The sequence below is a fragment of the Hyla sarda genome, chromosome 7 (genome assembly GCF_029499605.1).
Source record: "Hyla sarda isolate aHylSar1 chromosome 7, aHylSar1.hap1, whole genome shotgun sequence".
Lineage (NCBI taxonomy): Eukaryota > Metazoa > Chordata > Amphibia > Anura > Hylidae > Hyla > Hyla sarda.
In genome coordinates, this window is record NC_079195.1 from 56,650,547 (window position 1) to 56,671,633 (window position 21,087).

Below are 21,087 nucleotides of genomic sequence, written 5' to 3' on the forward strand. Positions count from 1 at the left end.
ATCCCCTATCCTTTGGATAGGGGATAAGATGTTTAAGCACCGGAGAACCCCTTTAAAGAACATTTTGGGGTTAGTTTTACTCTCTTTGGCAATGAGTCTTTCTGTCTCTATTTTTGTGGCTTTTATCTGTATTTTTTTACATTTTTCTCTATAGCTTTTTAATGCTTCCTCATTGCCGTCTTCTTTTAGTAGTTGAAATGCTTTATTTTTGTCATTTATTGGCCCCCCTAAACGTCCATTTGACTGATTCCCTGAATTGTCAGACAAACTATAAACCCTCATATCTCAGGAATGGAAGGACCTATCAAAAAACTGTAAAAGGGTTCTTAATCAGGGAACGCTAAACTATTTAACAATAAGGCAATCTCATATTTTGGAGGTTTGGCCACATGTCTTCTCGAAGTGTATATCTGTAGTTGTTGTTTCTCCCACATGTCTGATATATCAGTGAAAATGTTGCTGTTGAATTTTCCATTATTAACATTGAATAATTTGTGTTTACCTCTCTCTAGTGTTTCCTGAGGAGCTGCGCTTAACCAATGGGTGGCACCGGTGTTCCGGCCGCGTTGAGCTATATTACAATAATTCATGGGGCACTGTATGTGATGACCTTTGGGACATCAATAATGCAATGGTTGTGTGTAGACAGCTGGGGTGTGGCACGGCTGTTTCTGCCCCTGGATTGGCACAGTTTGGTGAAGGAACTGGAAATATTGTTTTGGACGACGTACATTGTGCCGGATCTGAATCTGCACTGAGCCAGTGTCTTCATCGGCCATGGGGGACTCATAACTGTGTGCACAGCGAGGATAGTGGTGTTGTCTGCTCAGGTAAAACACTTTTAATGGGTGGATTTATTATTTTATATTAACAGGACCCTTATTCTTTCCTCATTTTCATAAATTCAGTTTAACCATTTGTGACAGTGTGGCAAGGGAAGGGTGTATTTCCCACTTGATCCTGGAGAAACCTCCACCTAGGGCCTAATCAATGAGGCAGCAGACAGGGGAAGTCTGTTTAAAAAGCAGAAAAACAGAATAGTCTGGGCTCTCCCTTAGACAGAAGTGGCTGTTAGAGGGGGAGACGTGTCCATTGCCAGGTGGGCACAGCAAGGGCTGCAAAGGACACAAGCGTGGACTCCCAGAGTGAGAGCAGTGGCTCTGGTAACATACAGCAGGTGGCTGTATGAATGTTACTTTATGTTCAAATGTGAACTGTATCTTATAAGGCTGCAGGACTTATTGGGGGGGGTATTTATCAAAGGATTTATGTGGGGTTTTTTTCACGTAACTTTGGCGCAATACTTTGGCGCAGTGTCTTTTTGCGCCAAAGTTTGGCGCATCTTCTCCACTGTCATTTTTACAACTTTCTCAGAATCACACCGTCCTGTGTGTGATTTTTACTTTAGTCAGTAATTCATAATTTAGGCCAATAGATCTTTGGCGCAATTTTGGCGTAAATCCCGGGTTTTTTTTTGCGCAAATCCCCGCCAAGAAATGTTGCACATGGAAAACACACTTAGCAATGTCAGAAAATGTAAAGGCGTCAAAGTTCATTAAAAAATTTTTTTGTGAAAGCAGCGACGCCTCCAGGGCTGCTCAATACTATCCTGCGACATAGTTGTTTCTGAGGAACCTTCACCCTCCGTTGAGCCAGCAGTGTACATGGCCACACAGGTTCAGGAAAGGTAAGCACTAAAGCAGTGGTCTCCAACCTGCGGACCTCCAGATGTTGCAAAACTACAACTCCCAGCATGCCCGGACAGCCAACGGCTGTCCGGGCATGCTGGGAATTGTAGTTTTGCAACATCTGGAGGTCCGCAGGTTGAAGACCACTGCACTAAAGTAATAAAAAAATTAAAAAATAAAAACTGTCCTAGTTGAAAATAAAATCCATTTCACATGGTGGCTATAAACCCCACAAAAGAAAATACCTCATGTCGCTTGCTGATATACTGCAGGAGGGACTCCGAAATGGCTGCTCTACAGGGTAAAATACGCGTCCTCTGTGGCGGTAAGTTCTGTGTAAAAGGCGCTGTGAACGGCTGATTCCAACATTTGAGCCAAAATTACTAACAACTTGCACCAAATGATAAATTTGGTGCATGTGCACGAAAACCAAAGTGAAAAAAAAAGGGTAAAAAGAAACTGTCAACAGGCAAAATTGATAAATTGGGGGAGATTTATCAAAACCTGTCTAGAGGAAAAGTTCCTGAGTTGCCCATAGCAACCAATCAGATCACTTCTTTCATTTTTCAGAGGCCTTTTCAAAACTGAAAGTAATCTGATTGGTTGCTATGGGCAACTTAGAAACTTTTCCTCTAGACAGGTTTTGATAAATCTCCCCCATTGTGTTTAAACTGGCGAGGAAAAGCCCCCTAGTTAATAGTCAGGGCATGCTTCATGTGTAGTGAAGAGGCTAGACGGCCTAGGGGTTATTTTTATGTTTTGTTTATTTTTGTTTATCCTGCTACCTGCTTAATAAACCTGGCGAGGAGGCAGAATTGCAGAACTTGCTGTTTGCTGGTTTATTGCGAAAAAACATGTCCTTTGGCTACAGCAGACTGTTGAGACCCAATTAGCTCCTAGCAGGCTAGAACTACCCCTCCCCCTTACTACAATAATTAATTAAATAATAACTGACACAACAACAATTCAACTTTTTTATGGGTGAGGATCGGCCACAGCTTTATTTATAAAATTACTTATATAAATAACAATTTAACTGTAACAAAGACACCGATTGGCTTCTTGGCAACCCGAGAGGTGCTGCCACACCGTCCTGTGTGGAGGTCTACCCCGGGTTGACCCCGCTTTCACCGTCTTCTTACCACCAAGCAGTGACTTACAATAAACAGAGATACAAAAAGGGAGGGAGGGAGGGCAAAACTCCAGGTCCTGGGCAGATTGATGGGGGAAGGGAGGCACCACAGCTATAAATACCCAGGGGAGGGCCCCTGAAAGCCCGGGAAACTATTAAACCCCTGATTGGTGCACTCCTTCCCCCCCACCCATGGGACATACCACTAGTTACCAACAAGTTTTTACAGGCGGGGGAGGGGGCTAAAAAACCTTGCCTGTATATTTCTTAACCCCTTAACTGCTCACCAGTCAGGGGGCAAGCTAGTTATGCACAGCTTGCCCCTCCAGACTGTTGAGACCCAATTAGCTCCTAGCAGGCTATAACTACCCCTCCCCCTTACTACAATAATTAATTAAATAATAACTGACAACAACAATTGAACTTTTCCGTGGGTGGGGATCGGCCACAGCTTTATTTATAAAATTACTTATATAAATAACAATTTAACTGTAACAAAGACACCGATTGGCTTCTTGCCAATCCGAGAGGTGCTGCTACACTGTCCTGTGTGGAGGTCTACCCCGGGTTGACCCCGCTTTCACTGTCTTCTTGCCGCCACGGAGGAGACCAGTTAGCCCTACACTGGGCTCCGACCCCCACCCAAGAGACACTGGATAGCCAAACACCTCGGGCCAACTCAGCCCCCCGAACACACCCAACACATTTCCTCTCCAGGAAATTCGCCCAACACAATTCCTCTCCAGGAAATTCGCCCAACACATTTCCTCTCCAGGAAATCCGAGGTACTTGCCGCCAGGACCTATGTTTTTGCATTTCCTTTTTTTTTTTTTGTATTCACTAACTCTTGTGTGAACTCATCTCTCAGACTCGCCCATACACCGAAGAGTGCCGCAGCACTCGCACCACCTTGCGGAAAGCCGGTCGCAAAACAAAAACACATGTGGGAAACATCAAACTGGGCGAAAATAGCAACATGCAGATCGCCCGCGCCCCACACGCTGCGCTACCCTCTCCGGAAACCAAGCCCTCTCCGCCGACACCGATACAAAAAGAGAGGGAATCCCAAACTCACAACACCCCATCCTACAAAGAGAAGCCAAAACCCAAAATAGACAATCGAGGGCGGGGAGCAAAAAAGAAAAAAGGGGGGGGGGGGGGAAGGCCCCCACCACAGTCCAGTCAACAAAAGGATGACAACCGGAAAAAACAGTCATTCGTGGACCCTCATGCAGCACAAGCTGTGTGTCCCAGATCGCCTAAGCAGTCTCGGACCGACGGACCTGAAAACGCACAAAATAGGCACCCAAAAAACACATCAGACACCCAAGTGCCATGGAAGGAGACGAGGAGAAAGAAAGTGCCCCATCCACCTAGCCCCGAAAAAAGCCAGCGCAAAACCTCGGATCAGAAAAAACGACGCAAAAGCGACAGCCAAAAATACGACCCACAGCCGCCACCAAGCGACCCAAAAACTGATAGGAAAAAAGGGTCGCCGACAGCAAGGCCACCCGCTCGCGGGCCCAGCCCCTAGGTATACACCAACATCCCACCAACTGCAAAGCAGAAAAGAAAAATCACCCCCCGCCATGCGGCAACCTCACCCCACTGGATCACAGCACAGCGGGAAAGCACCCTTTTTTTTTTTTTTGCATTGAGTAGTAGGTGATTCACACGAACAGGTGAAGATACCCAGCGTCACATACTAAGAATGTTAATTGGATACATGCAGAATACAGCCCAAATCTCGAACCTCCTTGCATAGGAGACACAGCAGTTAACTTATTTTATCACAGCCTATCAAACGAAATAGGAAATCAAACAGCAGAACCTTGTAGGTACAAAAAACAAAACCCCTATCCACAGACACATTTGGAACCTTTGGGACCCTCCTCGACTGTAGACATCCCGGCCTCCACACCAACCCTAACCACTTGCAAGCGCCTCACCGTGAGTGCGACCAAGTCGCAGGAGCCACCAAAGCGGACCAAGAAATACACCACTCTCCATGATGACCCACAGGCCGAAAATTTAACCACAACTGTATCACTCAGTCCTACCCCGGGACCCGAACCCGAGGTGGTCTCCCATTCCACAGCCACATGAGCAAACCTTCCGACTCCACCCGAGGGAGCAACCTCCGGAACCACTGCCAGAGAACGGGACAAAGCTTCAACACCCAATAGTGACCCCAGGGAGTACAGCCGCAAAATAAACCTAATCTCCATACAGCGAAGCACTAGGTGCAACAAGCCGAGCGCAGGAAGAAAGCCGAAAGAAAGAAATAATAGCAGTGACAACGCCCCAAATGTCAGACCGACAAAACGCCCCTGATCACTCAAATCACACCCAAAAAAGAAAAGCATCACCAAATTAAAGCGCAACCAAGCGCAGGGGCCACGCCAACCCACACAGTACCGTTACAATTCTAGAACATGAGCTGCCGAAGCAAGCACCCAAAGTCCCACAACCAACACCAAAGGAAAAAGCGCAAACAAAAAAAACCAAGCATGGCAGAAACCCACTGACTACCAAGACACCCAGTAGTAAACCACCCTGCAGCACCACTGGAAAACCAAAATGCCACACCAACAACCAACCAAACCAGCCACACCTGGGAACAGAGCGAGCTCCCCATGAGCTGCAACGGGGGACTGAAAGCAGGCCTGTCCACTGCATTACGCCTGAAAAACCCCAACCAACCGGAACGTCAGCCCTTAGCGCACATGGGGCACATATGCGGGGGCACAGATACCACACACCCTCGGCGGCCAGAGACAACTTGCAGGAAAAAACTCCACCCAGAACCACATTCCACGTGGAACATTCAGTAAACCAGCAAGGACCGGAACCGGGGCACCTAGCGAGCCCCGAAGAAACCAAAACAGAGAAAACGCAATCACTCCCTGACCATAGGAAAGCAGCAAACTAACGCCAACACGGCATGCGGAAGACATGCTAATCTCCTCAAAATCGTTCCAATTTTAACATACGTGCTGCCGAAGCGAGCACAAAATATGGACGCTTCACAAATTTGCATGTCAGCCTTGCAGCAACAAACCTCACCCCAACAAGTGTAGAGCACAGGAGAATCACCCTCCGGAATACCACCATGAACAGAAGAACCCACACAGGCAAGACAAACGGAGACACAAGCTAAACCTACCCACCGCCACATCAGCCAAAGCACCCAGCATGACATACAGGAGTCCCATGCCTACATGAGATTGGGCGAAACAGGAAAAAACATCAGACAAATACACTAGGACAATGGAGAAGCGGAGAGAGACTACAACTTAAGATGGAGAGATAAACCAAACAAAAGGGGAGAAAACCCAAAGAAACAAAACCGTGACTGGGTGGCAGCCACCGATTCAGGAAAAGGAACAAGCCTAGGGAGCTAAGTCAGCAAAACCCCGGCCGCCTAGAGCGTAAGGCCAAAAGACCACTCACCCAAGCGCGCAGCGCAGAAAATGATACCCTACCAAAGCACCCCGTCAAGAAGAGACGTACCCAACTCACAACCAGAGACCAACACAGACATACACCCATATCCGAGACCCAAACTCAACAAACACACGGGAACAAAAGGACGAACACTACACAGAACGTAGCCATAAGCACACAAACCAGGGAAGGGGCCAAGCCCCACATCAGAACACTCACCAATTCCAGAAAATGGAGAAGCACAACAGAGGGAGGAACCACTTCACCACCGCCGCAGGCGTGGGACAAGGCATGCTGGAGACCGCCGGGTCGCGGGCACTCGGCAGCCGCCCGGAACGGCGCCGGAAACCACGCCGGGAAAACAGCAGTAGAGGACTCCGAGGGAGAACCTCTGCGGGAAGAACCGAAACACCTACTCCCCGCAGGTGAGCAGAAGGCCCAAAAAACACCGCCTGTGCCGCCTCCCAGGGCCAGAGCGAGAGCGGCAACAAATACGTCTATGCTCCCATCCGGCCCCAGAGGGGGAAGAGCAACACGAAATCAGGGGAGCACTCCCTACCCCTCCATGGGGGGCATTGGAGAGGCAGGAGGAAGGAGGACAGCAGCGGCTGCAGGGGGGGGGGGGAGGGGGTGGTTGGGAACTCGGGGCGGGGAGGCGTGGGGGGGGGAGGCGCAGTGGCTGCAAGAACCATGGGGAGCACTGGAAGAGCACGAGGAAAAAGGGGGGCAGCAGCAGCCACGGCAGCAGTGGGCAGGGGGAGAGTGCTAGTGTGGTGGGGGTAAGGAGCCGGGCAAAGGAGTGGGGACGGTATGAGGGCTCATATGGTTGGCGTTGTGATCTGAAGCTGTCCGCAGTACCATTGTCGTTTTGATCAGAGTTTGAGATCGCTGTTTTTTCATATTTACGGTATAAAAAGGGATTAAAAATACGCTATTTTGGACTGTGAAATTTATTTATTCAAGTAATATTATTACTTATTTATGTATTTTATTCATTGAATTATTTAATTTTTTCTTTTTTTTTTTTATACTACGGACATGTACGCACGCGGCGATAGCACACATATGTATGTTTGTTGTAATATACAGTATTATTATTTTATTTATAGATCTAAATTTTTTATCATTACTATTATTATAATTTTATTTATTTTTTTTATAATTATTATTATAATTTTTTATTATTTAAAAAAAAAAATTTATTTTTTTTATTTTTTTTTGTTATGATGGGGAAAAGGGGGGTGATCAAACGTGTAAAATTGCAAATGTTAAAGGATCTTTATTAACTTAACTATTCAAATACTTCACTATTCAAATGTGTACAGCTATAACACTGTACACACTGAACCTGACACCGATCACTTGCCATGTATTAACATGGCAATGATTGATTGCTCAAGCCTGAATTTCAGGCTTGGAGCAATCAATTGAGGAGCGGACGCGCAGGAGGCAGGTGAGTGACCCTCCTGCAGCGTCCCAGCTGACCGGGACATCGCGATTTTATCGCGATGGTCCCGATCAGCCCGCTGAGCAGCCTGGATGCTTTCAATTACATTTTCAGACGTGGCAATGACTCTGATCGCAGCGTCTGAAAAGGTAATGCCGGACATCTGCCAGATCGGCGATGTCCGGCATTAGCAGGGGTCCTGGTTGCTAATAGCAACTGGGACCCAACAGCTATAATGCGCGCTCACCATGTGAGCGCGCATTATAGCTGGGGACGCGCAAATGGACGTTACTAAACGTCCATTTGCGCAAACGTTAAAGGGGTTAAAACAACAGCAGCCACCCAGGGGCCGCCACCTCCAGAGCGGAGGGGACAACAGGGGGGAGGGGGGGTGGTTATGGTAAGGAGATGAAGGGGACCGCAACAGGGGGGGGGGCAGACAAAGGGGACCGCAACAGGGGGGAAAAAAGAGACGGACGGGGCAAGGAGGAAATCAGAGCCTGCTCAAGGAGCACGCCGGAGGAATCAAAGCACAGGCAGGGGAGAGGGCAAAAGAACGGGACAAGGCTCACAGGGATTACAGTGGGAAAGGAGGGCAGGACTGATAAGAGGTCCGCCAGCCTCCCGAACCCGCCTCGGGTGCAACAGGAGGGGAGGCCAGCTCAGCCATAAGGGAGCATGCCAGCCCCCACCCTCCTGCTCCATCCAGGCCACAAATAAGGGGCAGCAACATACCCACCAGCAGCCAAAACTCCGGGTCCTGGGCAGATTGAGGGGGGGAAGGGAGGCACCACAGCTATAAATACCCAGGGGAGGGCCCCTGAAAGCCCGGGAAACTATTAAACCCCTGATTGGTGCACTCCTTCCCCCCCACCCATGGGACATACCACTATAGTTACCAACAAGTTTTTACAGGCGGGAGAGGGGGCTAAAAAACGATCCCAGAGTGAAACCACTATACAGTATTTAGCTTAATCTGGAATACTATGACTCGTTGTACCAGCGTTTCCCAACCAGGGTGCCTCCAGCTGTTGCAAAACGACAACTACCAGCAAGCTTGGACAGCCAAAGGCTTGCTGGGAGTTGTAGTTTTGCAACAGTTGGAGGCACCCTGGTTGGGAAACACTGCACTCTACTCTTTCATGGCTCTATCAGCTGAACAGCACAATTCCTAGGCCATTTTGACTTTTTAAAGTTAGGACCTGTAAATGTGCGACCCGTAGATAAGGTGACATATTTAGATACATTTTAATGGCAAATCTGTCCAGTTGTTTATACAGTATAATGGCTGCCATTAGTAGTTGTCACCCTCTGAAATGTCGCAAGTGGTAGACCAGAATAAAAATATTGCATGGAATATTGTCAGGTGGTTTCCAATGTTTGGTGGCACAACTATAATGTATACTGTCCGGTTAGAATCATTTGTGTTCTTTTCCCTCACAGCCGCTGGTTCTCAACCAACAAAAGCCCCAGGTAAATCTCATTTTTAATTTTCGATTCAGATTCTTTACATGTCTTTTTCATGTGTCTAGCTTCTGTGTTTGGTAAACAAATCCCTCTGAACTGCTGCTAACTTATTCTGACATCCCCTGCTCAGGAAGGGGCATGTCTGAGGCAAGCGCTGAGCCTGCCCCCACTCACCATGAATTCACTTCCTTACTGAGTCTGCTGTTCTGTGTCTCTTCATCCAATCACTGCAGGCTGCTCTGTAAGCCAATCCTCTCTGTTTTTCATGTTGCAGTCTGATAGGACAGGAGTAAGCACAGAGTAGTGCTAGTCCCACTCTCATTTAGGCTGCATTCACACTACGTTTCGTCCATATGGGGACCAGTTCCGGCTGGGGGATGGGAAAACCGGGCACTCCCATATCACAGCTGGATCCGGCCCCCATATCATTAATTTGAATGAGCCGACCGGAGTCAGATAGTGACTCCGGTCGGCTCATTTTTGCCCCGTATCCAGTTTTCGGGCTGGACTGCGTGGTATGAAAACCAGATACGGGGCATAAATGAGTCACTATCTGACTCCAGTCGGCTCATTCAAATGAATGAGATAGGGGTCAGAAAGCCCTGGAGGGGACAGAATGGGAACGGAGGGGCCCCATGACAGGGGTATTATGCGGGAAGGTAAGGGTTAAATGTGAGGAGTTTAGAGGAGGGAGCTAGGGAAGCGCGGGCTTTTAGTGAGGGAGTAGGGAGGAGTTAAGGAGGGTATATAGGTGAGGGCATTGATACGGGGGTCACAATCTGCGTGGCTGAAGAAGTGTCCCTACCTGTGCCATGGCAGACATGGAAGCGATTCTGCGGCGCGTGCAGAATGAGGTCCTCCGGTGCGGCTCCCAGTGGCTGGAGGACGCGCTCCCATCCCTCACCGCCTCTCCGGTGCTTTCGGCGGGGGAGTCCGGGCCCCGTTCTAGCGGTCGGCGCTCTCGCCCGCCGGAGCGCCTGTCACCTGCAGCTTCCCCTGTTCCCAGGCGCCGACGGGTGAGTCCTTCTCCGGCCGCTTCCTGCCGTGGGTCCGGAGCGTCGGGCGGGGGGGCGGTCCGGTCAGGCACCCCTCGGTCGGCCTGTTGTGAGGAGCGGTGCGGGGCGTGCTGTCGGCGCGCCCCTGGGCTTCGGTGAGGGACCGGTGCGTGGTGCAGCCCGCTCTGGAGGGCGGGCCCGGCGGAGATCCGGAGCTGCTGTTTCCTCTGCCCCTCGGTCGGGGGGGCAGTCTCCTGCAGGCCTGGTTGCTACCCGGGCCGTGATTCACGTTGCGCCCTCTGCTTCCTCTTCCAGGGGGAGCAGGAGGGCTGGTTCTGCAGTGTCCCCTGCTGCTGCTGCTGGCAGGGGGGCGGTGCTTCTGGGAGGAGACGAGATCGAGGCTGCTCTCAGTGAGGTCAGTGAGGATGATCTGCTGCTGCTGGCTGGAGATTCTACAGAGACCCTGGACCCGCTGTCTTGTCCCCTGCTCCCCTCCGGGGTTGTAGCAGGTGTTGGCGTCAGCGGGGTCCGGTCGCCGCCACTGTCCGTCCAAGCCGCTGGTGGGGCGAATTCTGCTGCTGCGGAGTCGTCGGACGGGGTCCCCCCGGTCCTTTCCTTGGAAGATGTGTCTGTCGCCCGTGATGTCCGGAGTCGCCCTTCTTCTGGAGTTACGGCCGCTGGTTCCGAGCCGGTGAGGTCGGGTGAGTCTACCACTGTCTCCAGTCTGGGGGGTTTTGGGGGGGGGGGGGGGGGGGGGCGATTTACAATTGTTTTTTAATGGCTTGCATGCTTTACTGCGGGGGAGTGGTCTGGGGGCGGGGGGGGTCCCAGGTGTCTCCCGTACCTGTTTGGGGGGCTGGGGGGGTGCAGCTGGCTGGGGGCGGTGCTGGGGTGTCGGGACCGGTTGGGGGGACTGGGTCGGGCTCGTCGGTAGGGGCCCCTGTGGTGGCGGCGTCGGGCTCTGGGGGAGGTGTTCGACTAGCGGATGCGGCTAGGGGGGAGATTTATGTTTGTTTTGAGGGCCCATTGGGCGCTCATCTCAAGGCGGAAGTCCGGGATAAAATTTGGAAGCGGGAGTATGTCGACATTTTTTCGCTCCTGCCGCTGGATAAGTTCAACTTGGACAGGGTCCGGCCGGACGAGTCTAAGCGGTTGGAAAAGGTGGAGGAGGAAGAGCGTCGGCGGTATCGGCTGATACCGCGGACGTTCTCTAATTGGCTTCAGGCCTTCGCCATTTTGGCTAGCGTGGTGGGTGAGAAGGCGCCGGAGTCCTGCTCCGGTCTCTTCTGCTACATGGATGCGGTGGGGGAGGCGTATCGGATTTATGGGGGCTCGGCGTGGCTTCGGTACGACGAGCAGTTCCGACAACGCATGGCGGTGCGTCCGGATCTGCGTTGGGAGCATAAGGATATCGGTTTGTGGATGCGGCTGATGGCGGCTCCTCGTAGCGGGACCGGGCCGCAGTCCTTTCGGGACGGTGTCGGGGGTTCGGGTTTGGGGTCAGGGCGGTCAGGGGGGGCCGGGCGTGGGGTTTGTTGGCAGTTCAACGAAGGGAGCTGCAAGTTCGGGGCGGATTGCCGGTTCAAGCACGAATGTTCCGGTTGCGGGGGTGGGGGACACGGTTTGTCACGCTGTTTCCGGCGGGGGAAGGGTAAGCCGGGAGAGGCTGACCAGAAGAGGGGTGACGCCGGTGCGGGTGGAAAGGATGTTGCCTTTCCTCGCGCTTTACCCAAATAGGGAGGCGGCGGAGCTGTTGCGTTTGGGTTTCGCGGAGGGTTTTCGGATCCCCTTTTCGGGGGGGTCGGCGGGTTCGGGGGGGCAGGTGCAGAATTTGGTTTCGGCACGGGCCCGTCCGGAGCTGGTAGAAGAAAAGCTTTTGCGCGAGGTGGAGCTGGGGAGGATGGCTGGTCCTTTTGCTGGCTCTCCTATTGAGGGTTTGCGGGTGTCGCCTTTGGGCCTTGTGCCCAAAAAAGAGCCCGGCAAGTTTCGCCTCATTCACCATCTCTCACACCCTGAAGGGGGATCGGTGAATGACGGCATTGACCCGGTTTTGTGTGCGGTGTCGTACACTTCTTTCGACGCTGCGCTGGTGTGGGTGCGGCGTTTTGGGCAGGGGGCTTTGTTGGCGAAAACGGACATAGAGGCAGCTTTTCGCCTGCTGCCTGTTCATCCTGACAGTTTTTACTTGTTGGGTTGCTGCTTAGGTGATAGTTTTGATACGGGGGTCACAATCTGCGTGGCTGAAGAAGTGTCCCGCCCGCCCGCCCTTAATTTTGTCACAGTGGCGGGGTCAGGAGAGGAATCTGGGGAGGCACCAGTGGATGGGCATGGTATGTTGGATGGTGTGGAGGTGGGCTGGGAGCGGTTCCCAGCCAGAAGGTGGAATTCGGGTTGGTGGGCTTCACAAAATGGTGCTCCTGTGCAGGTGAGCTACGGCTAGGAGCAAGTGAAGATCCCATCACCTGTGGTCTGGTAACGGTGCCCCTCAGGTTCTTCTCCTGCGCTAATAGACATCCTAATGTTAGGACAGGTTATATTGTTATGTATGACGTTCATACATCGGTTTACAATGTTGTAATTGATTATTTATGTTATTTAATAAATGGGCTGCTGTGGCCTTTGTTTAACCAACACATGTCTTATGTCATTTATGGGAGGGAATAAGCTAAAATTAAGTTAAAGGTGTTAAATGATAGATGATCTGGTGGGGGTCTTAGCAGCTATAATATCCCCTAGTCATGTTCTGGGATACGAGAGCGCCCGGTTTTCCCATCCCCAAGTTGGATCCCCGTATGGACAAAACGTAGTGTGAATGCAGCCATATTGGTCTTTGTCCCTGCTTGTGCTTCAGCTGGGACAAACATGTGGTCTTATTTATAAGCCATGATTTCTATATAAAAGGAGATACATTTTTTTATGAAGCATATAAGAAAGGTCCATATTTTGCGTATATGTATACATTAAACCTTTTTTCTGGATGTAGTTTAGTTTTCCTGTAGTCTAATTCGGGAGTCACTGAACTCACATAACATTGATTTTCAGACCAAGTTTTCATAGAAAACATTACCCGTTCCTTCTTACATGTGTTACCTGCTTAAAAAAAGTCTCAGGGTCAGTTTACAAAAATCTATTTATTTCTAAGAGTTTGTAGCCTTGGGAGCCCCAAATATAAAGCTGTTTCCAGTTTGTTACTATACTTCACAATTCTCTAGATATAGGGATTTTACTATTTGGGTGACTATCTGCACTTTCCCTGGAGGGCAAGAACTTTATATATAAAGTTGATCAGCAACTAAAATGACAAAAAGACAGCACCTCTTGGGGGGGAGAATTTATCAATGCTTACACCGGAAATCTTGCAAAGACACAGAAAAAACACACACTTTTATTTTTTTAACAAATATTGTTTGCTTGCACAAAATGTCTTGCTTTTTTTTTACACCAGAAAACGGTCGTGCAAGCCTTGGTAGATTCTTCCTATGAGTCCCTTACCTTCTGATCTTGTGCACATGTTTAGGCGATCCTCAGGCCTCAGGCTGTCAGAGATGTCATGCCATATCCATACATGAGTACTGTAGCCAAATCATTGGTAATGCCGGTCAGTATGCCAAGTGGCCACTGATTGGCTGCAGTGATCACATGCCATTACGATGCGCTATTACTAAAAGCCTGTGATCAAAGACTGGCCTAATCATCTTTGCTGAAGAGGAGAGTTCTATCCTTTAGTTACTTTAGGACAATTGCTGTTCTCTTTTTATTCATTCCATTCATTTCTGTGCGTGTAATTCCAAGAACTTAGATCCCCTACTGATTAGTGGCAGAACTACTCTTAGGCCATATTCACACAGCAACATTTTTGAACAGAATTCAGCACAAAAATTCCACCCACAAATTCTGTTGCAGCAGAGTCCCATTGTTTTTTATGGGATTCTGCAGCACCGTGCACAGGCTGGTATTTCCATGGTGGAAGCATCTACCGTGGAAATTCCGATTATGGCCTCTCCTCCACAGAAAAAATTAAGAATGCAAATCTTTATGCGGAATCCATTTGGAAATGCAGCTCCATTTATAAAGACATTTTAGAGTGCATTTCTGAGCGGCTCACTGTTTGCGGAATTTCAGCAAAAAAAAATTCTGCCATGTGAGCACAGCCTTAAAGGGGTACTCTGCTGTTAGACATCTTATCCCCTATTCAAAGGATAGGGGATAAGATGTCTGATCACTGGAATCCCTCCGTTGGGACCCCCGCAATCTCCACTCAGCACCCGGCGTTCTGAACAAAGCGGCAGTGGTCATGACGTCATGGGAGTGGGTGTGACACAGGTGCTATGCGGAGATTGGGGGTCCCAGTGGAGGGACCCCTGCGATCAGACATCTTATCCCCTATCCTTTGGTACTTCATCAAAGTGTCAAAATGGGACGCTGATGTTTCCATGCATACACAGGCATGGGCCCCATTGACTTCAGAGGCCCAATGTAGTCAGCTAGTAAATAAGTTTGGGCCACTTTTTGTATTTTTGTTTTGTTAAAGGTTCAAAAGTGTTGTTCATTGCACAATAAACATATAGGAAAATGACCTGTATGTAGTCACTAGCTGACTACATTCAGGCCATTGAAATCAATGTGGCCAATGTCTGTCTGAGCACACATATGCCGCATCCTGTTTTGAAATATTGCTGATGTCTTGGTGCCAAGGAGAGCACATACACGATGTGAACCATAGGCGTGCGCAGCCTATTGCATTAGGGTGTGCACCCTAAAGCACAAACTCACGCCGTGTATATGTCCGCCATTACCGGCGGGTCCCTGGCTGCGATCAACAGCCGGGACCTGCCGTACATGATCCGGGCATCGCTCCGATGCCCGCGGTTATGCTTAGGACGTAAATGTACGTCCTGGTGCGTCAAGTACCACGTCATCAGGATGTACATTTACGTCCTTCATCGTTAAGGGGTTAAATGGAACTTAATAAAAGGTATATTTTATCATATGGAAGGTCCCTATTCAAATCAGTGCCTATAAGGTATGTAGGTTGGTTTTTAGCTAGCTAGGCCAGTTGGTAGCTAGGTGGATTGATAGCTAGGTAGATAGCATGTAGGCAAAGTCAGATCACAATACAGTGTCACTTCACACTTTGTATGTTTAGTTCACTAATAGAGCAAATGATAGAGTCACTTCATACAATCATAGATGCAGAGCCTCTAGTGTTATTCAAAGTGCATATATAATTAGGTGTTACTGTTTCACATTTTGTGTAAACTGCGCATTCATAAACATAAGATGCATAACTTTGCCTTGATGTCAGGACCCTTGTATAGTTGCACAAAGTCCTGTGTATTACTCCGGGTCCCTATATTAGCACCAGGTAATGTATTCACTGTTCACTTTATTGCAAATGTCCCAACACTGCGCTATTGCATTAGTGCCCGTCACTGGTGGCCCGTGAAGCGATATTAGAAGAATACACGCTACAACGTGATCCCTGATTAATTAAAGCATGTAGGATCACCTATGGCAATGTGAACGGAGCCCAAATACTTGAAACCAGCTACCACTAGGAAACAGCGAAGTGCAATGGCATAGTGTTATACAATCTGCAGCCAATGCATAACAAAGGAAGCTGTGTACATATGTGGATTAGGAAATGGAGTGACGGGCACTAGTGCAATAGCGCAGTGTTGGGACATTTGCAATAAAGTGAACAGTGAATACATTACCTGGTGCTAATATAGGGACCCAATGTAATACACAGGACTTTGTGCAATTATACAAGAAGGGTCCTGACATCAAGGCAAAGTTATGCATCTTATGTTTATGAATGCGCAGTTTACACACAAAAAAAACAGTAACACCTAATTATATATGCACTTTGAATAACACTAGATCAGTGGTCTTCAACCTACGGACCTCCAGATGTTGCAAAACTACAACTCCCAGCATGCCCTGACAGCCGTTGGCTGTCCGGGCATGCTAGGAGTTGTAGTTTTGCAACATCTGAAGGTCCGCAGATTGGAGACCACTGCTCTAGAGGCTATGCATCTATGATTGTATGAAATGACTCTATCAGTTGCTCTATTTGTGAACTAAACATACGAAGGACATTAACTCACATATAATTGGACTGCAAAATAAAGAGCAGTAATAAAAATTCATAGAAGTAACTGCATAATAGCATGTCTATGTGAAAAGGGTCCAGTAGAGCAGTGTTTCCCAACCAGGGTGCCTCCAGGTGTTGCAAAACTACAACTCCCAGCATGCCGGGACAGCCAAAGGCTGTCCGGGCATGCTGGGAGTTGTAGTTTTGCAACATCTGGAGGCACCCTGGTTGGGAAAAACTGCAGTAGAGTAAGTGTGAAGTAACACTGTGTATTGTGACTAAAAGCCCCCCCCCCCCCGCAGCGATCTCCAGAAGAGCCGGGCCGCGTTCTCTCTTCTCCACAGTGCAGGCGCTGATGATTGACGTCATCAGCGCCTGCGTCTGGGAAGGGGTCACGGCCTTCTCTGAACTGTGTGCGCACACAGTTCAGAAGCTCCGGCCGTGAGTGAACAGCTATAAATGCCTCCCTGGGTTAAATAGACCCAGGGAGCATATAATGCAGGATATTCTGCAGGCAGAACTGGGGAGGATTACCCCATGATCTGTCCACCTGCATGATTTTCTGGGGGGATGTGTCCCCCTAATTCCTACGCTCCCTGGATATCCCGAATTTGACGGGAGCCTCGGCTTGATTAGGGTGTGCCCAGGCACACCCGGCACACCCCGTGCGCACGCCTATGATGTGAACCTAGCATATTATTCCCCACAAATGGTATTACGTTGGACCATTCTTCGCTAGCTGGCAAAATTGCTTTTTTCCCTAAATGGAACTGTGGTGAGCCACGGGGGTGCAATGAGGTGTATGGGGCAAATGTTATAGCCCAGGGGCAGATGGTGTTAACCCCTAAATGTTTGTGACGCCAAGGCGTGGTTTGTACGGTTAACCAACCGAAGGTAGCTCCGCTAGTCCTAGATAGGCAGGGCAAATAAGAGTCCAAGGCAAGGTCAGGGTTAACGGTAGCTTTACTGAGGTAGACAGATGGTAACAGTCTTTACAGCTAGGCCAGGATCCCAGAGAGGTGACCAGTAACACAAGGGACCTCACATCTTCCTGGGACTTGCAGTGACTTGACAGACTTTAGCACAGCCACACTGACTATAATAGACTTGACTGAAGATAGTGACAGCAGACAGAGATGATTTGACTTACTGACATGTGGCTGTAATTTAGGCTTGAGGCCTCCAGATGTGCTGGACACCGGCTCTGAGACGTCTGGACTGGACTTGACCTCAAGATCTAAGAGCAATGAATGATCAAAGAAGAAAGATTGCAGCTTCTACTATCCTTATTAAGGGGGGCTGAGCAAGGAGCCCATAGGTCAAGCTGCAGGTCACCTGGTCACCTGGTGCTCTCTGGGTAACAAACATGTGAATTGAACATGTGACGACATTATCATGTGACTAACTCAAAGGTCCTTTATACATAAACACTATTGGGGAGACGCTGTAAGAGAGCCCCTAGGACACAGAGGGACTCAACCTGAGTACTGTACGGGTCTATATCCCATACTGGGACATCACAAAATGGTATGAAATAAAATATGAAAAATAAGTCAGACTAGATCTCATGTATATAGAAAAAAAGAGTGGTGTGGCCCATAGATGTCATGTTTATTTTTTTTTCATCCAGTGTCTCCAGAGATTCTTCTCACCCTAAGTCTCATAAATGGAAGCCATCGGTGTGAGGGACGTCTTGAAGTATTGTACCAGGGTGCATGGGGAACGGTGTGTGATGACCTATGGGGTCTGTCCTCAGCTGTGGTGGTGTGCAGGCATTTGGGCTGCGGACGTGCTCTAGAGGCTCCCACGTTGGCGCATTTCGGACGTGGAAGTGGAAGCATTTTGCTGGATGATGTGAACTGTATCGGCACTGAGCCTGTCCTGTGGCAATGTCCTCACCGGCCATGGAGAGATCACAACTGTGACCACAGCGAGGATGCAAGCGTAGTGTGTGCATTAGGTATAAGTATCCTTCCTGTACTTCTCATGTTTATATTGCTTTAGTCTAGTGTAGTGTTTCCCAACCAGTGAGCCTCCAGCTGTTGCAAAACTACAACTCCCAGCATGCTGGGAGTTGTAGTTTTGCAACAGCTGGAGGCACAGTGGTTGAGAAACACTGGTCTAGTGTATACAACCATCTGTAACATTGACGAGTACAACCATCTATAACAGCTCCGTATTGTACACAGTTAAGAGAAAATACTCTACCATGCACCGGGCTTATTTTAGGGGATATAAAACCTTCACCATTACACAAGACCCCTGTATTTCTAGGGGGGCCCTGATATCAGGAACCCCAAGGGCAATGTAACCTTTTAATATATTGTTCCTTATGTAATTATAAGACACTTTGCTATTTACTTGCTGTTAAAATTCTCAACCTTTATATGTTTTTTCGTGTGATTCATAAAACAGCCACTAGGTGGCTCTGTTCTGTTCCCTGACGCAAGTCAAACAGTTAGTTTGGTCTCCTCCCGGCCTGGCAGGAGACCAAACTCAGGAAGTGTGTGCGGGGTATGGCGAGGCACAGCTCTCGCAAGCTTCAGTGACGCCGTGACTAATGGGGAACGCCCACTTTCTCCTGCTGGGAGCTCACACAATGTGATCAAGGGGAAAGGTATGATGCAGAGCTTTTTAAAACACGGGATTTTTTTTAGGAGGGGTGTTAGGAGTAGTTCGGGAATATAATCTGAGTTTGTTTAGAAAATATGGTTTAATGACAGGTAATCTTTAAATGACAGACACATTCCAATTCTGATCCTGTCCTGTAATGTGTTTCCTATTCTGTGTTACACAGGTTAGTACTACGGGAGGACTTCACTTTGCAACGTGACACTGAGATGCTGGGTCTCCAGTGGGAGCTGGTCATATTTTTGGGAAGAAATCCATGGATACTGAGAAATAACCACAGCTTATGTCTAGAACTATATTTTTTTGTTCCTATATCCATTTTTACGTAGATAAATAGACAAACCAAAACAGACAGCAAAAAGTAATTGTAATCCACGTGACCTTCATCATCATCACCTCCATAATCTTCAGTTTGTCTACACACATCTATAGGCCGGGTTCACACACAGTATTTTGGTGAGTCTTTATAACCAAAACTAGGAGTGGATCCAAAATACAAAAAAAGTGCCAATCTTCCCATTCTAGTTTTTTCTGCATTGGTTCTACACTTGGTCTTGGCTAAAAATACTGACCAGAATATTATGAATCCGACCTAAGATAAATTTGTATTTGCGATGTCTTTTCTTTATATAAAATAAAAGCAGACTTTTTGCATTATGGGTATCAATTTTTTTTGTTTGGGTCAAAGCCAAAGTGCATTTACTCATAGTTGAGCTTGACTGTAGCTGCATCAGGTTATGTAGCTTCAGTTCCAGCTTTTTACTAGCCGCTCTTGACCTCCTAGCCCGTCCTTATATCCCAACCTCATATTCCATCCTCATATACCGTCTCCATATTCCGTCCTCATATCCCGTCCTCATATCCCGTCCTCATATCCCGTCCTCACATCCCGTCCTCACATCCCGTCCTCACATCCCGTCCTCATATCCCGTCTTCATATTCCGTCCTCATATCCCGTCCTCATATCTCAACCTCATATCCCGTCCTCATATCCCGTCCTCATATCCCGTCCTCATATCCCGTCCTCATATCTCAACCTCATATCCCGTCCTCATATCCCGTCCTCATATACCGTCCTCATATCCCGTCCTCATATCTCAACCTCATATCCCGTCCTCATATCCCGTCCTCATATCTCGTCCTCATATCCCGTCCTCATATCCCGTCCTCATATCCCGTCCTCATATCCCGTCCTCATATCCCGTCCTCATATCCCGTCCTCACATCCCGACCTCACATCCCGTCCTCACATCCCGACCTCACATCCCGACCTCACATCCCGACCTCACATCCCGACCTCACATCCCGACCTCACATCCCGAGCTCACATCCCGAGCTCACATCCCGACCTCACATCCCGACCTCACATCCCGTCCTCACATCCCGTCCTCACATCCCGTCCTCCCATCCCGTCCTCACATCCCGTCCTCATATCCCGTCCTCACATCCAGTCCTCACATCCCGTCCTCACATCCCGTCCTCACATCCCGTCCTCATATCCCGTCCTCACATCCCGACCTCACATCCCGTCCTCACATCCCGACCTCACATCCCGACCTCACATCCCGTCCTCACATCCCGTCCTCACATCCCTTCCTCACATCTCATCCTTTGTACTTTCTAACTTGGAATAAGAGGAAATAATATAAGATTTAGATGTTAAGTAACATAACATTTTTCCTCAGCATTGTCACATTGCATCCCAAATTCTCACACTTTTTATTTACCCTAGAATGACGTCAATATCTTCAAGGTACGATGACCGACAAGCTGGTATACAATATATGAATGAAGAGAATTGGCTAAAGCATCTCAGTCTTTAGTTTCAGACACATTAAAGGGGTTCTCCGCTGCTCAGCGTTTGGAACAAAATGTTCCGAATGCTTAGAGTCGGCACCGGGAGCTTGTGACGTCAAAGCCCCGCCCCTCATGACGTCACACCACCCCCCCCCCCCCCCGCCCCCTCAATGCAAGTCTTTGGGAGGGGGCGTGACAGCCTATATACTTGCATTGAGGGAGCAGGGTGTGATGTCATGAGGGGCGGGGCTATGACATCATGAGCTCCCGGCGCTGGCTCTAAGCATTCGGAACAATTTGTTCCAAACACTGAGCAGCAGAGTACCCCTTTAAAGGCATATTCCCATCTCATCAATTGGGTTTTCTGTCCACCCCTGGCCTGTCTG

At 48.8% G+C, this 21,087-nt stretch overlaps 1 protein-coding gene across 1 annotated transcript in view; it reads left to right on the forward strand.

Moving 5' to 3' along the window:
• LOC130281662 (deleted in malignant brain tumors 1 protein) overlaps window positions 1–19,558 on the forward strand; it is a 32,465-nt gene extending 12,907 nt beyond the window's left edge. The window contains exons 5-8 of the mRNA XM_056529120.1: window positions 513–830; window positions 9,158–9,187; window positions 17,904–18,233; window positions 19,071–19,558. Coding sequence (XP_056385095.1) covers window positions 513–830; window positions 9,158–9,187; window positions 17,904–18,233; window positions 19,071–19,075 — 683 coding nt within the window. The 3' untranslated portion in view covers window positions 19,076–19,558. The remainder of the gene's footprint in view (window positions 1–512; window positions 831–9,157; window positions 9,188–17,903; window positions 18,234–19,070) is intronic.
• Window positions 19,559–21,087: the final 1,529 nt, after the last annotated feature.